General features: G+C 39.8%; 1 protein-coding gene across 12 annotated transcripts in view; it reads right to left on the bottom strand.

Moving 5' to 3' along the window:
- Positions 1–445: 445 nt before the first annotated feature.
- Positions 446–17,585, bottom strand: part of LOC113174031 (liprin-alpha-1) — a 31,554-nt gene continuing 14,414 nt past the window's right edge. For 2 of the 12 annotated variants that reach the window (XM_026377672.1, XM_026377671.1), the window contains 23 exons: positions 16,871–17,017; positions 16,166–16,300; positions 14,970–15,011; positions 13,849–13,932; positions 13,595–13,726; positions 13,317–13,379; positions 13,098–13,177; positions 12,848–12,998; positions 11,983–12,206; positions 11,597–11,828; positions 8,583–8,707; positions 8,290–8,462; positions 8,083–8,176; positions 7,642–7,653; positions 6,436–6,517; positions 6,129–6,329; positions 5,749–5,811; positions 3,848–4,023; positions 3,643–3,740; positions 3,337–3,512; positions 2,834–2,902; positions 2,533–2,701; positions 446–2,030 (listed from right to left, as the gene is read on the bottom strand). In XM_026377672.1, the coding sequence (XP_026233457.1) occupies positions 1,969–2,030; positions 2,533–2,701; positions 2,834–2,902; positions 3,337–3,512; positions 3,643–3,740; positions 3,848–4,023; positions 5,749–5,811; positions 6,129–6,329; positions 6,436–6,517; positions 7,642–7,653; positions 8,083–8,176; positions 8,290–8,462; positions 8,583–8,707; positions 11,597–11,828; positions 11,983–12,206; positions 12,848–12,998; positions 13,098–13,177; positions 13,317–13,379; positions 13,595–13,726; positions 13,849–13,932; positions 14,970–15,011; positions 16,166–16,300; positions 16,871–17,017 (2,790 nt within the window). In that variant the 3' untranslated portion in view covers positions 446–1,968. Of the gene's footprint in view, positions 2,053–2,280; positions 2,346–2,532; positions 2,702–2,833; positions 2,903–3,336; positions 3,513–3,642; positions 3,741–3,847; positions 4,024–4,776; positions 5,102–5,748; positions 5,812–6,128; positions 6,330–6,435; positions 6,518–7,641; positions 7,654–8,082; positions 8,177–8,289; positions 8,463–8,582; positions 8,708–8,952; positions 8,971–9,581; positions 9,612–11,596; positions 11,829–11,982; positions 12,207–12,847; positions 12,999–13,097; positions 13,178–13,316; positions 13,380–13,594; positions 13,727–13,848; positions 13,933–14,969; positions 15,012–16,165; positions 16,301–16,870; positions 17,018–17,585 lie in introns of those variants that run through there. The other 10 variants (XM_033325910.1, XM_026377674.1, XM_026377673.1 and 7 more) reach the window with 10 other exon arrangements.

A 17,585-nucleotide genomic window follows, 5' to 3' on the forward strand; every position in this document is an offset into this window, starting at 1 on the left:
ATTTTCACTTACACATAACTTAAAATAATCTTTTTTTGATGTCAGTTCAGACTTGGAAGCTTGAAAGTCCTGTCCACCACCACCTGGTGGTGTTATTGTTAATGGACAGAGGCAGAGCAGTGTTCAGTCGCTTATGCAGAAACTTCAAAAGACCACAACCCAGAAGAATCAGTGAATGAAGTATCAACATTTAACTGTTAATTATTATTATTATAACTCATAACACATTTTTGTGCAACCTGCTGTGCACTGATTAAGTCTAAGCGTTATTCTGAAGTGTTTTGTTGTGTTGTAATGTTTAGTATCTGAACTGTACTGACAACACTGTCTCCACTTTCATATAGTTAAAAGAAAATAACAGTTTTTTTCTAGTAAAGTGAACTCCAACAACAGGAACAGTGGGACAGGAAAGTGAGAAGCATTACTTTTTATCTGCAGTGGAAAATAAGTTTCAGTATTTTATTGAAAGTAAGCAATAAATAATACTGTGATAAAAATAGTTTATAAGTACTTAGACTGTACATCATTGTTACAAGGTCGGAAGATTCAGGGAAGAGCAGGAATAAAAACAGCAACATGATTTGCATTGTGCATAAACGACTAAATCACAAACAGAAATAAACTTTCTACTTGAAGCTTTGACTACATGTAGGGTGAAAAAAAAAAACTTTGGTTCCTACTCATTTGTCATTAAAAACCAATGGAGGAACCTGTGTTGTGAGCACAGACAGGAAAAACTTACACACGAGCATGTGCCACATTCAGAGGAACAACCCAGGGCTGAAGCTCTGAAAGGACAACTGAGAAACACAACGTGGATGAGTAATAATAAATACGAACAGACGACAGAGAGGAGTTCAGAAACAATAAGGCTTGATATGAAATCTTCATACAAAGTGTTTTTAAAAAAGTGTTGTGGGTTGGTTGTGGATCACACCGCCTTGAGGGTTATCTAGTCACAGCGGGGATCGACTGAGGCCTCAGTGAAGTTGGTCCATCGAAGGAGTTTCCCACACTTTTGACTCATCTGTACGTTTGAAGTCCTGCGGTACGCGTGAGCCTTGGTGTTTCTCCAGAGTGTGAGAGGGGTTTGTTTTTGTTAAAGGTAAGTCGGGTGTGCAGGGTCTGGATACATGGAATAGTTTCTCAAACAAGGTCGACTACAGAGAGAACCTGGAATTCAGTTTTCACCTGCATCTGAAAGTAGCCCTCTGTTTTTTATTCTTTGTTACTAATGTATGGCTTTAATTCTTAAATTCAAGAGTTTCATTTTGGTATCGCAGATATGGAAATTAAAAAACAAAGGAAAATATACTATGTTTCACATGATATCTGTTGTCACCATCACCCGGCTAGCCAGCAGTTATTTTAAAGGTGATGGGTGACTCACAGTGTTGAGCAGGTTGTGAAACAGTTGGACAACTCCAGCAATTTGTCTGATATTCACACATCCATTGACCTAAGAGCTGCATTTACACAAAATCACAGGTAATAAGCTACAAAATTGACAACAGTTAAAAAGGGTAAAGGATATGAATTAAGTTATATCACATATCAAAGTCACTTAAGCATAAATTCAATGATTAGAATTCAAATCAAAGAGAGGAAAAACATACATCTGGTCAATAGAGTCAGGATTATAAAAAGATTAGATAAAATGTCTGTTGGTAGAAATGTACAAACTCCAGACAATAGAAACATTCAGTTACATACATCTGAGAGCTGAGCTTAATACGGGCACAGTGGAGAAATTCTTTTCAAAGGAGAGGGTGATTAAGGGGATAGAGGCAAAGGATTACATAGTAATTCTAAAATCAATTAAATGTCCCATTGGTTTACATAAATATAATAACAAAAGTAGATAAATCTAGAAATGTTCCTCTAGGGATACTGAGATTGGTGAGTAAGGTCTTTCTCTGTGACGACAGCAAAAAACGAAACATCTTTTTAGTGTCCTTGGAAGTCGTTTCAGTTCATCATCCTGGTCTTGAATGCAGGGAATTCCCCTTCATCTTCTGACCAGCGGTTACCTATAGAAATAATGAGGATAAACTGAGAAGGGGAAGAAAGAGATGAACAGACACGAGAGAGGGAAGCAGAAAAGAAGCCAGGGGAACGGGTGGAGAAGAAACAAAGGGAAAGAGAAGAGAGGCGTAAAACGTGCGTTATTAAAGCCGAGAACCCGTGTACAGGAAAGCTGATTTGAGCAGCTGTGCAGTGAGGAAAACAGCCATACATGTCACTTCCTTTAACAGGTGCACTTGATGTGTGTGATCTTACCGTTGTGTGTTAACAAGAGTAGGTCCTGACCGTGGCAGTGTCCAGCCTCTGTATAGACTGACTTCCTGTGTTTCCACGTAGGCAAAAATCACATGCAAAAGACATGCCGTTAGTCACAGCATCAGAACCGAAGCAGCAAAGCCATTCAAGAAGAATTAAAGAGTACAAAAGGAGTCAGGGCTGAATCAGTAGCAGCAATGACGGAGCATATTGGTCACACAGACACATGCACACACTTCTACTCCTGCTTACCATCCATTGGGCTCCTCTTTGGCTGCGTGGAGGGAGATGCCGTGCCGCTGCTGATCACTCGGAAGTTGGCGGGCAGGGTATCTGACGCACCCAAAGACATTCCCCTCATGTCTTTGGGCCTGAACTTCTTTCGCCATGATGGAGCTCGGCGGAAGTTCTTATCGTCGTCCTGGACGAGAGGCGGTAGAGAGAGATGGGAGTGGAGGAAATGAGAGAGGTGGAAAACAGGAAGTTACTTTCACACATTCTCACTGTTTGAGTCACTGTGTTAGCGTGTGTTACGTGTCTCCATGTTTGTCACCTCTTCCATTCTCCTGTCTGTGCCAATGGCCAGCAGACTGTTGTATTCACGCTCAAGGGTTGCTCTGGCCTAGAAACGAGAGACGTGGAGAAAACATGTCGGTCAAGTCAAGCATAAAGTTAATAACAGACCAACCACAGGATCCCACACAGAAGAGTCTCTGAGTCTCAGTTATTACATTTTAAACGAATTCAGTTATTTCAAAGACATTTATAACCGGTCCATAAAACTTGTTTATGACGTCACAACATTGTGCTTTGTCACAGTTTGAGGTTGCAATGCTTAAAAAAAAAAAAAAGACAGACTGCACGATGTACGCTGACAAAACAAAAACTCTCAGAATGGCAAAGCTAACACACTGATGTGAGTAGGAGTAGAGCTGATTGTTAAAGTAATGTCACCTCCTCAGGTTAATGCTATGAAATATAGTATTGAACAAATTAAAAGGGTGCCATGATAAGAAATGGAAAAAAACACTATTAAAACTTATTACGTGTGTGTACCTGTGTGTTCTGTGTGGGGATCTGAAGCAGCAGGGCCAAGGTGTTATGATCAAATGTTTCATCCAGGGCGAGCAGCGCTCCATGCACTCCACTCTCGTACAGATTTCCACTGTACTCTTTCAGCCCGATGGCCTGAACCCAGCTGATCATGCGCTCATTACTCCACACCAGCACGTCTGAAATGACAGAAGTGACACAACTCCAGCTTGAGTGTAACTCAACAAAGACACATGTCAACACTGTATTGTTTAGTGTCATCTAAATTAAAAAGTGAGTCTGGTTGTGGTATCTAGTGAGGACAGTTACCTTTGAACTCCAGATGAGACTCTTCCCTCCTTCGTTCCAGCTCCTTTCTGTCATAGTTGAGTCTCCTCAGACACATCACTCCACACTGAAAACTGTTCCTATTGACGGACAAAATTGTAAACTGACCATTGATTGCGGTTTGTTCAGGACACCCATTCAGAATAATAAGGATAAAGAACATCAGCTATATTCCTGTTTTTTTTACCTGTGGAAGCTGTCCACCATCTTCAGCTGTCCGCGAAGGTCCTTCTTGGTGAGGTGGTCGAGCATGCGGGCATCCACCAGGGACTCCATGAAGTAAGAACGGTACTGTGGCAAACCCAGGCTGGGCAGCCACTCGTTACCAATCCACTCGTGGTTCATGTCTCCATACGCCAACGTCTAAGAGCACAGAAGAGAGGACTTAACAAATGTTTGTGTGTGTGTGCGTTATAAAGCGTTGTTGGAATGAAAGGTAGTTGATTCTCTGCAATATTAAAAGCTAATATTTAACTTGTAACATTTGTTTTGTCCTAAAACCAATAAAACCCCCAAGTCTTCATGATGGCCAGTAAAATGTGAGCTGACATCTTTTAGCAACCAACCAAAACACAAACATTTGTGGAAATCTCTTACATCCTAATAAAAACCGTTGAAAGTCTTGAAATTTCAAATTTATTAAGAATTTTTCATTAGTAAAAAAATCACTGGAGATTATTGAATTTGTGACAGGAATTATTATAGACTTTGACGTATCTTTAAAGGTAGGAGAAGGCCTAGTAAGTGAAAACGTGCTCTGAATATAATAAAATAAAATTTTATATTAAAGTGAATGTATGTTCTAGTCAGCATACGGTGTTTGCTGACTTTATTCACAATAATGATAATGCTTAGAGATTCTGCATCTCCTTATACTATACGAGGTGGTTACCTTATCTCTTGTTCACAGTGGTTTCTACACAGGAAACCTGACTCACTGCACAGTAACCACAGGTTTCCTTCTGAAACCTCACTAAAATATAGGGTAATGAAAGTGAGTACCTTTTATTTGGGGTTAAACATATGAGAAAAGCTTGTTTTGTTCATTTTAATTTTTTAAAATATTTTTTTCTTGCATTTTCACCTAAACTGTTAACATTGTGTCATCTGAAAAGCACAAAATGTGTATTTTCTGAGGCCACTTGTAGAGAATGGTTAGTGCTATGTTTCTAACTACTATCATACAACAGCTCAAGTTTGTTGGAACTTCCACTACTTCAGCTGTCTGGAAACAGTCACAGATGGAAATGCTGCATGAACAAAAGTCTAAATCTGCATAATTAGACTCCACACATGCTTATTGTGTATAGACGATGAAAAATTATCTAGAAGTAGATACAGAGGAAAACTGTGGTTCCTCCTCTCAGAGACATATAAAGAGAGCGGGTGAGGATTTTGGGGACTGTGTGCAAACCTGGGCCCAGCTACCCTCGTCATCCTCCTGGTGTTAGCAGGGTTAGAGTGAGCATGGTGAAAAGAAAAGACAGGCAGGCGGTTAGTGAGGCAGCAGTGTCGGGTTAGAGCAGCTTAACGTGGAAAATAAATATTTATTTAATATAGATAACAGCAAGCCAGAGAAATTAATGGTAAGGAAACAAACAGGAAGTCAAAGGGGTGACAAAACAAATCAACATGGTGGGAGAGGCTGATAAAGTTAAATCTTCTGTTATACTAAATGGAATTAATTATTTTAATATTACCATATCTTATCATATACTAACTCTTGTGAAACGTACTGTAGTGATTTGAGCAGCAAGTGTTTCCTATTGAGCTACATAGCACTAACACAAATACACACAAAACACAGCTAATGTAAAAGCAGACACACACAAGGTATGTAGGAATTAAAGACATGGACAAAAACACTACTAACACCAAAATAATCAGAGGAAATTACATTAACAATGGAATCACTTGTTCCAAGTTGCCAACAATTTAGAGAAATACTAGAGTGAACAACAATTGAGCTCAAACATTAATGTATACACGCAACAAGCGAGTTCTGGCTGTGCTGAAGGCAGCTTGGAACAAGCCTCATTGGTCAGATGCAAGAAGCCACCAGTGTCCAGGCAATCAGATTAAACTAACCGTGGGAGGTGTGGCTGCCAAACTTTCCATTTCTTCATGCGTGACCCAAACGTTGCCTGTGGTCTGATCATTTGACACCCCCCAATCACAAGTGAGACACGGGTGTAAAGAGGGAAAAGCGATGAAGGACAAAAAGATGGTGAGTGGAGAGAAGTTCAAGAAGTGATTTATTGTTATCATCGTTAGCAAACAGCATGAAAAGCTCAAATCAGGACTAGGTTGGCATTATCATTAGTACGTGTACAAGTAGTTAAAATGTTAATGCAAAAATGTGTCATGCTCAAACAGAGAGAGAGTTTGAAGGCAACATAAACAGCCAAGTGTCTCAGTAACAGCGACGTGTGTGTTTGTGTCGACATATTAACCCAAGGGACAAGTACCGTTCTTGAGGTGGGTGGTGCAGAAGGACTGGTCAGAGACATGATTTCCTGGATGGCCAGGCGAAGCTTCAGTCGATGTAACGGGTTGCTGATTCCAATCTCCCTTTGGATCTCGGTGTCTGATAGTGCTGACATGATGGCTCCACTCTTGACATTGGCACGACATGCAGCCACATACCAGGCTGGCATTCCTACCCACAGCTGACCAGATGGCAAAAGATGAGTGACATCGTATTAACTTAAAGTGAGAACTGCTAGACGTTCAAATGTAACACTGCTTTGAACCGTTTTCAGATAAACCACGTACCTCCAGCCAGGACACAACAGTTGGACCATCCCACTGGGCAAATGGAAGGCCCTGCCTGCGAGCCTCTTCCAGTAATTCATGCCTGAGACACAAAATATACATTTAAGTCAGTATTTACTAAGGAGCCCAAACATCACCATACATACACAACTAAATTCTGCCATCAACCTATGATACATTATACACTCATTTACGTTCACCTTTAAATACACGTGTACATTAACCCAAAGACATCAACTGACATGCACACTCAAAACAGAGCAGGAGTTTGAGAGAAGACAGAGAAATGAAAACCCAGGAAGACTCAAACAGAGACACACTGATGTGGAAAACCTTTGAGAGAAGTTTTTAAAAGTACTAACAAATAAAAGACCACAGAGACTGCCGAGGTTCAACCACATGTCTGCTGTCACAGAGTGGGCTTCGGTTCTGAGGAAGTTTATTAGTCAGTTAAGTTTTCTCCCAGAACCAGCGCTTTGAGAGGCCACTTAGAAATTCAACTTAGTATGGATGCATTCCTCTACAGCTGTAGGGGGTAGAACATGCACGGGGGGGAGTATTTAGGATGGATAAACCTTTGCAGCAACCTTCTAAATATACATTATTTCATGCACATCCTTAGTTAACAATCCTCTTAGGGCCGTCAGAGTTTTTAAGATGTAGGCTGTCTGAAGGTCCTTTTAAATCATTCATTGAAATAAGTATTAACCAATAGTATGACATAAATACAATTGTTCACCATGTGGACACTAGATGGGGCTGTGTGACACAGTACAACATACCCATCTTCTTCATCATAAAAAGATTAACTTATCTTCAAAAGCCCATTCTTAAACAAAAAGCTTCATTTCAAAATAGAGTAACGTATTTGTGATTTAGTGTGCTATATGATATGGACAACAACACTCAAACTATTGGTTATTATGTGATTGAATTCTTCTTTTAAGTATCATCCCTGTAGCCGTAGAGTTTAACTTCATGCTTCAACAGGAAAACTGTGAGAGGATAAATTGTCACTCACTAAAATCAGCACACACACATTCCTGTTAGTTAAGCTCCTCTGCGGAAAGCTGGATAAAGAGCAGCACGGAAAAGCCATCACACATTCAGAGGGACAGTTGTTCGGGGTCCTTAGAGTTAGGTCAACATGAAGCCAAGTGTGGGAACAAGATAAAGCAAAGAAAAAAACAATATGAACCAACTTACCCTGTCTTTGGACTACACATGGAATGAGAAGGGGATGATAAAAAAAAAAAAAACAGAAGAGGGGGGTTGGCAAAACAAAGAGAAAGAATGAATTTATGTGTTTAAGTAAAGAGCTACACGGAAGCAACATCATTTATGGTGTTTGCAGTATTTCTGCATAAAAATAGAAACGAAGACAAAACATAACATTACTTCAATGGAAATGATTGTGTGTGGAATGGAAAGAAGATGAGCTGACAGAAGTGAGCATGGGCCAGGTGGCAGGGAGTGAGTTTGTGAGCCAGCCCTGGATTACAGCAAGAGCAATAAGCCCTCATCAACTTTTACATTATTAACTCCGGTATCACTATTGAATATTGAAATTGTTGCGTTCTTTTTTTCTAAGTCAAAATAAATTGTAGAGACACCAGAGGGTGAGAGATCTTTTAGAACAACACCTACTTTTTCTGCAGCTTCCTGTTCTTCTCTGCTGGGCCCCCCAGCGTGCCCATTCCCAAGCCATCCTTTGGAGAGCTCTCTGCTTCAGGAGTGCCAGCTAAGGACATAAACATCATGCTCAGAACTCAGACAAGACCAGAAACACAGCAATACAGGTAGCAAGGCAAGACATGAGCAGTAGTAGAATAAAAATCCCATTGTCTATCTGACCTTGACTGGGGGAGTCCTTGCCAGGAATGCTGGGTCGACCCTTCTCTTTCTTTCCAAAGAGGCGTCCAATGGAAGACTTGATACTCTTTTTCTTGGCTGCTTTGTTGAGGGAGTCCTGGCTGCTGTTACTACTGCTGGGGTTACTACCTTGACCGTCCTGCAGGCCAGCCAGCCTAAGGGAGAAAAGTATATGTGATTAGATGGAAAGGTAATAAGAACAATAGATTTGGGCACAATGACACACCAAATGTGAGCAAATTCCACAACTTTTTCAGGTTACAGGCAACTCTTACCCACGAATATCTCTGATGTCTTCTTGACTGGCCGCATGCCCTGCATCTCTGTTTAGGCGCATGGAGCGTGGAGTGGTGGGGGGTGAAGTCTCACATCTGATAGTGGCCTTGTCATCCTGAGCAGACTGCACATTAGTGGGAGAGATGCACATTACTGAGGAGAATCAAGTCAGATTCTGCTCTGTACAGAATAAGCAGCTACACGGTGGGTGGCTTAAAAAAAAAAAAAAAAAAAAGATTTTTCAAATAATCCTAATGTTCATTTTATTAAATGTAGAGTGATTGCAAACATGAGAGGGATAGAGTGAAAAGACTCTACAGACTGATCTGAACTTTTCATTTGGTTTGTTGAAGAGATATTAGCTCTGGCTTCAACAGAAGGAGGTGACTGAACAATGTGTTGAATTCTTCTTTACAGAGTCTGTGCCTGTTGGGAAACTAACACTGGCCAACAACTGCAGATTTCAGGCTGTTGTCAAACAACAACAAAAAAATAAAGTTATGCTTTACTGTTGGGCTGATGTCAACACAAACAATGAAGATAAATTAATGAGCACTTTATGAGACGAATTTTCAGAGATCACTTTAGGGCTATAGAAAGTGACGTGATTTAAATTATGTCTGCATATTTTCCACACTTGATAAGCCAGAATCAGATCATTTGTAGAATAAAACTGGATTTAAATAAAAATATTAATTATCAAAATTGTTGTATTATGATTTTACACAATATTAACATGAAACATTCCCTAACAGTAACCTCTGTGAACCACAACAATATTGGAAATGATAAAAAAAACAAAGCAAAAATGTAATAACAAGAACCTCTAACAATATCATTAAAAAATTATATTTGGGGAACTTTTAATAGGTGGTAAATTGTAGGATGTAATGGAAAAACTAAAGCTGAAAATTGTGGCTCTGGGGTTGGGAGATGAAGTGAGCGAGGGTAACAGACTGATAGCTGACAGAGCCCAGAGTAGCAGGTCGCTAGATTACCTTCCTGCGGTGCTTGCGCAGGTCACTAGGCTGAAGCGTGACAAAAAAGGAGAGAGAAGAAAAGCAGTTAGTAAGACACACAACAGACCAGAAGTGGAACAAAGCCATGCACAAAACTCTAGAGCAGAAAATCAGAACAAGATCATGTTCAGCCATTTAACACTGGCACATGCACCCACACTAAGACAAACAGATCCAGAGACACAGTTAAAAAATAGTGTAGAAGTCTGCAGGTAGGAGACACTGCAAAATAACCATGCTGGAGGTTGGTAGGATGGGTCCAGCCTAGATCAAGGAAATTCAGGACATCAGTGGGAAATGTGCAGACTTTTACAGTGGTTTAATATTTCAGTCAAAACCTTGATGACATTTATCTGTTAACCAAGTAGCTGGGTGTTTCCATCAGATTAATGTTAAAGTACAGTGACAGTGATTGAGCAAATTAAATTAAACGGTTTATTGCTTTATGTGACTGTTATACACTGAAGCGAGTTAATTTATAAACCAGATGTGTTCCAGTCATATTTTTCATTGTGCACCTAAAAATCTTCCCCCCCATGCATTTCTCACAGGCTTGGCATTAGCAGAGCAAATAAACCATTGGCATGCCACATTTCTGTGGTAGGTTCTTCTGCCCCCAGGAGTAAAATACCTAATCACTCATTTCCTTTACTCAGCTGACACAGTAAGGCCAGGGAGGAGAAGAGATTAAGTGAGCTATAAAAAGAAAACAGGAAGAGGGAATTGAGGGGCGAGCAACACAACTAATTTCATCCAAAATGTTCCTTTTCCTCCAGTGTCTTCTTATTTAGGAATTCAGGACATTCTGTGTTACTTATTGTTACAACAGTTAAATTTAACAATATCCTTTTAATCCATAACTTCAACATAAACATAAATGAAAAAGCATTGGGTGACATATTCTTCCAGAAACGTTGCAAGGACTGAGGGGTGGGGGCCTTCGAGTTAATTCTTGCAATTACAAGATGAAGGTACTGAATGTTGAGTAATACTACCAATACCAACAGCCAATTAAAATTATACCCTGGTGTCCTTTCAATGTACAACTGATAAAAAAAACAACAAAAAAAAAAGGCTCTCATGTGCTGAACGGATGTGTTCTCTCCGGTTCCTAAACTAAAACAGTAGTATTTTTGTATTATTATTAGCCACAAAAAATAATTCTGGTCACCAGCTGAAAAGTGTGTCCATTTCAACTCTTTGTTTAGTATGTAACAAGACCAAGACTGGTGTATGACTCATCCGTAGCTTTATTTTTTGGTATTACTCTACATTTACAGGGATCAAATGAACCAGATCTTTGACCATTTGTTTCTTTGTATCCCAAAAACTAATTAATTTTATACCACAGTTTATTCCAAATGAACCAAAAGTTTCTTTTTTATCATAACATAATTCAGAACAACATGATGTAGAAATATTTTTAACGCTTGTTTCATAACAAAGCTATTGCTGCACGACAAATATGTTATCACCATCCTCATTGTCCTGCGTGTATATGAAAATGGAAAAAGAAAAGACTGGGCATGAAGTGGAAGACTGCACCCACCCAGGGTAGAAAGCAAGCAAGCTGTGGAGAAATCCCCAAGTACCTGAAAGTATGGTGCATAATTATAGGCTTGAGGGGAGGGACTGAAGCCAGTTTCACCATAGGGCAGGTAAGTTACTGTCTGCTGGGAGAGGGAGCTCTGGGTGATGTAGGGATCATAGCAATATTGCTACAGGTAGGGCGGCAGTTACATATATGCAAGGTTACAAGCTGTCACACATAATATTAGTACACAGCGACAAACAAACTCTTAGACCTGCACTACAAAATGTTGACAAACGAAACTGCCAACATGAGAATATGTACAAATTAAATTATAATTATAATTATCAGCCTTTTAAGATGACAGAAAGTTCATTTTGTTTCTAAATGGGAGTTAAATGTGCCCTTCATTGTTGTTATGTCATCCTGGTTTGGAAACAAATCAAAGTAAAGAAAGTGTTACCAAGGTCATGACACCCATGCGGTCTAGCTCTCTGTTGGGGCTGCGGGGAATGCGTCTGGGTGTGGAGTGGCCAGACCCTGGGGGGGAGCCACCCAAAGATGAGCCTGCACACAGTGATGGAGGGATGGAGCTCATGGAACGGAAACGTCCTCCGAGGCTGTCGCCGCTGCCAACCCGGCACTCAATCTCCTCTGCGCGGATGGCTGTGCTCTCCTTCTCCTCCTGGATCATTCTGCAGGTAAAGGAAAAGAAGTAGAGGTTAAGTGTTTGAACTCATTCAGGCATGATTCCTGAAAACATACCACATCTTAAGATGACAAAACCCTAGGGTGACACAAAGCAACACAGTTAAACTTGGTTTAAATTGGCTATTTAGCTGCTGGTACCTAATTTCATTGTTGATGGCATCAAGCTGCTCCTGTAGCATTAAGGCAAGGGTCTGTGCGTCTGCCTGTCCAGCAGGGGACAGCAAGTCCACTGAGCTGAAAATTGTCTCTCGATCCTCCTCCAGGTCCGAGGCGTCCATGTCACTCTCAAAGGCCTGGGCCACATTTGCCAACACGTTAGCCTGCTGCATGCGCTCCCACTCCTGCTCATTCAAAGTCTGCACCTGGATCAGTGCATACAGGTATAAAACAGGTATGAAACAACATATTGAAAGCAGTATTATCAAGAGAAAATAATAAAAAGAGAAAAAACTAAGAAAGGATATGAAAGGAAACAGAGGGAGATAGATGGTTAGCTGGATACTTAAGTCTTTGTCATCAATCAAGCACAAGCAGACAATTAACTGTTATTTCTATCACACTGACTTACATGTCGCTGATGTCCAGAGAGGAAGCAAACAGAACGAAATGGAGAAGAAGATAATCATCAAAAAAGAATCAATCATGAAAAAAACTGAAACAGGCAGAGGGAAGGAAAAAGGCAGACCACACAAGTAACACACTACAAGGAGAATGCCACAAAAATGAACATAAAATAACCAGACTTTTAGGTAAATCTAATTGTTTTAAGGGGCAAAGAAAACCTAAAAAACAATCTTAATCGTTGATTAATACTATATCTAGGGGTACTTTAGAACACAGCAGTGAACCTACCAGGGAAACAAAAATTTAATTCCTGGGTTAACAGCTAAATTGATCTAAAGACCTGCTGGCCACTGTATAGTGCATTCCTTTAACCAAGTTCCTTTAGCTCACAATTTATATGTCAAGTTATTAAACAAGCTAACTGCAGACGGGATATCACCTTGGATGGCTCGTCCCGGAGAGCCGCCACTCGTCCCTTCTGAGGTCGTCTAAGTACAAGAGCACCACCATAATGGTCCGAGTTACTGTCCATCATAGAGGAAGCTGACACTGGATATCTGAAATCTGGGGTGCTGCCCAACTGAGACCGTCTTTAAAAAAAAAAATAAAAGGCAACATACACAACAATCAGAAAGGCTCTGGAGGGATAAGAAGATTAAACTATGTTTTTTACCAATTAACCAGCTTACCCATGCAGTAAGGAGTTGCTCCTGCTCCTACCATGCTCATTCTCTGCCCTCATAGTCTCAATTTGGATCAGGAGCTGCTCCTAAAAAAGAGAAGCAATCTTTACAGACATCGTCTGGTGAAGAAAGACAATGTGAAGCATTGAAAGAAAAAGTTGTCACTGTTAAACTATTTAGAATAAATATATTAAAAATGGAGAAAAAAAAACAAAAAAAAAAAACCTTCTCGTGGTGAGACTCCTCAATCAACTTCTTCGTGTGCTCCAGTTCTCTTATCAGGGCATTCTAAAAAGCAAACAGAAACGAACTGATATACTGGAAAACACTACATGACATATCAAACATGGGTCATGGTGTATGATGCAAACAATATAATCACAGTGTTGTTAGATGGTTTGTCTCTGAACCTGTCTCACTAAATATAGATGATATGATGTCAGATACAAACTCAATGATCACGAACACTGTCTATTATTATTATTATTATTATTATTATTCACCTTATCCTCCAGAGCAGACATCCTCTCTTTGAGGTGAAGTTGGAGTCGCTCATTGGACTCTGACAGCAGCTTGTCCACCGTCTCAGACAGACGCTTGTTGTGCTCCTCATTCATCTTCTCTCGTTGCCTCGCCTATACAAACACCAACATTTAACATCATTAGAAAAAAAGTTGTGCACATGTAAAAACTACAACTAGAATTAGAACTATAAGGAAAAGTTCTTGAATAATTACAGACTTATCCTCCTTCTTACCCTAAGGAGCTCCTGGTTCTTCTCCTCCAGCTGGGCCTCCATCTGCCTCAGTCTCTCCTCAACGTTGCCATGACGTTCCTCTGCCTAAAAATGAGTAACAATGATAAAAATCTTCTCTGTACTAAAATATCACAGTGACGCAGTACTTAATACAAAAGACTAAACTGTCTCTAGAGCTAGGCACAATCTCCCCTGCAGAGTGCTGTCCATCCTGGAGCAGGCCCAAGCTGAGTAACGAACCAGGTCAGCATGACTGAGTTTGTGGTTTTGGAGACAAAGCTCAAGTCTTTCCAAAGGATGGAGTTACCAATTTCAGCACCTGATAAGCTTGTATTTACATAATGTAAACTCAAAGTTAAGCCAAAGCCAAAAACCAAGCACCATCAGAATCAAGTGAGGACAGCAAAGCAGCATAGCCCAACGAAAGACAAAGACAAATATAGCAGCCAGTACTTCCCACAATGCATGTCTAAATTAGACTAAAGTTGTGTATATAAAATTGGGAGAATAAGGACTCATGAAGCACAAGTTAAATTAATATTTTAGCCGCAATTGGGATGCTGAAATATATGTATTGCAAATGTATAGCAGCAGAGTTATTAGTTATTAGTCCAATTGGCTGGGGTGTAAAAAAAAAAAAAAAAAAAAAAAAAAAGTGACACAGCCTGTTCCAGCTTTCTAGCCACTCCAATGGGCAGGGTCACCAGATGGCATGTCCTGTTTGTGTTATGCACAAAACATTAAAGTTTTCTTTGTTTGAGGAAAAAGCAGATACCAGCATGAAGTATTAAGCATCACAGCTCACCAGGACGTAAAACACAGAGGCAGACAGAGTAGGCCATACCAGGACCAGATTTCAGGTTTGTAATATTATACTATTTCACTAAATTTGGTCTGGTGCTGCACTTAACCAGGCACATTGTTAGAGATTTTGATTTTTCTCAGGATTTCCTACTATTTTAAGGAAACAGCAATTTTTCTTTCCTTCAGTAGTTGTGGAAATGTAAAGCCCACTATTACTATTATTTAGCATTGGCCTGGTTAAGTTCAGTAACAGAGCAAAATACAGTTTTCTAGTATCCATTATAATGTGTTTAGGTCACTCAGTAGAGCTGATCTACCTTCTTATGAGTCTTAGTGTCTTTAGAACCACACAGAACACACTAGGGATTTGACAAAGAGGTGGGTGGGGAGCATGGCGTCCACACAAACACACAGTGTGACACAAACAAGAAAGAGCAGAAAATGGTATACATTTAATATGAGCTTCAGCACAGTTAAACATAGTGAAAATAGATAAAGACAGAACATATATTTGCAGACCTCATGACAGATTGCTCTGGTAGACAAACAGATGTCATAATGTGATAAAAGGAAGAATAATATAATGAAGAAGTTAGACTTCATGAGTCATGATGGAATATTTTTGCAGCAAGCTCCTGCAAGTATGAGAGGGCAGACACAAAAATTAATGATACATATTGATATCCTGAAAGTGAGGCGAGATTAAACTAAAGCAATTCCTTCCATTTCTAAGTACATTGATCTTTCCGCTATGTTTTATATAACAACTTTATAGCTTATAGATTATTAAATGATTGGAGAAATTAATGATTAGAGACAGAAATAAATGTAATTTCATTTGGATTTTGTAACTGGGATAAGAACCTTTTATTTTAGAAAATGCATTATTTGTATATTATCCAAATAAAATAACTCAAGCTGCATTCACAGCTGTCATTTCACACTGTAAGGCAGCATAGGCACTGTGATTATGTCTCTCTTTGTGTTTCTGTTTAGTCTGTTAGTTTGTTTGACAACAAAACTAAAACTAAATAGGAGAGAAACTACAGAATAGGCAAAAATCACATTAGTGCCTTCTTCCTTTAAAACAAAATACTGATGATAAAGATTTGGAGATGCACTGTAAGCCAGATTAAATACTTATAAGGTGCTGAGTTGCCTGTGTATGTTCAGCAGCAGCAAGACAAAGGCCCAAACTATAAATGGATAAAATCACAAGCCAACTCCAAAAATAGGTTCCTGTGGATATTAAAGGAACATAAACAATGGCTTCCTCAGTGGCTTCCCTTTGGAGAGCCTACTTGTCATAATTTAAGATGTAACAACACTGGTTACATGATGTGTGCTGGTGTCTGTGTTTAGTTAGGATTGCAAAGTAAGTCTGAAGTAAATGTGATTTTTAATCAATTTCTGCCATTACCATCTACCACTTTTTCCCCTTCAACAGATCCATGGAAGATTTGTTCATAATGTGAAAAAGAGAAAAAAAAGCTGGTTTAACAGTTGTTAGTACCTTTGTAAGAGCTGCTACTCTTTGCGCTAATTCTGCTTCCACCTCAGGCAGAGTCTCTGCCTTGCGGAGCGTCTGCTGCAGCTTCTGTTCAGCCAGCTCCAGCTTCTCTTGGAGTTGTCGGTTTCTCTCCTCGGTCTACAACAAACAAGCCAAAAACAAACATTCATGAGCAAGCGTGTGGAAGACTTGTCTGCGATACATCGTGGATTTACTTTCACTTGCACAAGGTGAAGAGAGTGGCACAAAAGAAGACTGCAGAAAAGATGGAGACAAAGGGAGACAGTGTGATGGGACGGGTTAGAGGAAAGTGAGGAGGAAGTGAGGAAGAGAGTATTCAAAATGACACAATGACAGACAAACCCATAAGAAAAGGGAAGACAGACATCTCCCTCTCAGTGAGCTCATTTAAACAAACAGCCCAGTGCCTTCGGGCAGCCCATTCAGTGTCTGCTGTGCTGGTCTGTGTGTGAATACAGCAAAAATTCATGAGCACTACTCTAAAAACTGCCAAAGAGAACAGCAGGCGATTCCTGCTGGCAACAATTCTGAGACTCCACCACAGAATCATTAAAAGCCTTAGTTGCTTTCAGAGCCTGTGTAGTTTTTAGGGGTTTTATGTAATAACTGTTCTTGATGTTTTCTTCTTCATTTTGGAAAGCAATCAAAGAAATTGAGGCTTCACACCCCTACTAGCAAAGGACCTACCTGTCTGAAGAGGGACTCCTTGTTGGCCACTTCATTCTCCAGCTTATCATTAAGGTCATGGACAGATGTGGCCTCCCGCTGTGCTGCCAGGTAGCGCTTTTCCAGGGTGGTAATTCTCTCCTCCATATCTTCCTTCTGAGCCATTGACTACAAAGCAGAACAAAAGCAGTATGCATTTAAATATAGTGTTTCAAAAATGTGTTGCGTGCCCATACCACTTCTAACCATATCATGTGTGAAACTGGAATTATTTCAATGCATGGACTTCATTACGCTAATGTCAAGAAAACATACTGTGTAAAAGTCTTTGGCACCATTTGCTTTGTTCTTTTATGAACGATGAGCAGTATTTATTTATTTCTCTCTCTCTCTCTTTTTTTTTTTTAAACATTAAAAACACAAAAAGTGGTTTCTTGGTTTTCGCCTTTCCACAAAAAAACATTTCTGGTCCAGCTTCTTTAGGCTGCGGAAGGACCAACTTGAATCCACATGAAGCTGCCAGATGCTGAACCAGGTCCTTGCTGGACTTCTGATCTCTCAAAGAAGAAACTCTGGGAAATTTCTCTTCAGATCTTCCACTTCTGTTTTTGTCCTTGACCTTTCCAGATTCCTCTACAGAGGTTACACTTATTACACTTACACTTTAGTCAACATAATGTTAAAACAAAAATGTTTATTCTGATATGTTTGTTTGTTTTTTTAATCACTGTGAACA

The sequence above is a fragment of the Anabas testudineus genome, chromosome 3, assembly GCF_900324465.2.
Source record: "Anabas testudineus chromosome 3, fAnaTes1.2, whole genome shotgun sequence".
Lineage (NCBI taxonomy): Eukaryota > Metazoa > Chordata > Actinopteri > Anabantiformes > Anabantidae > Anabas > Anabas testudineus.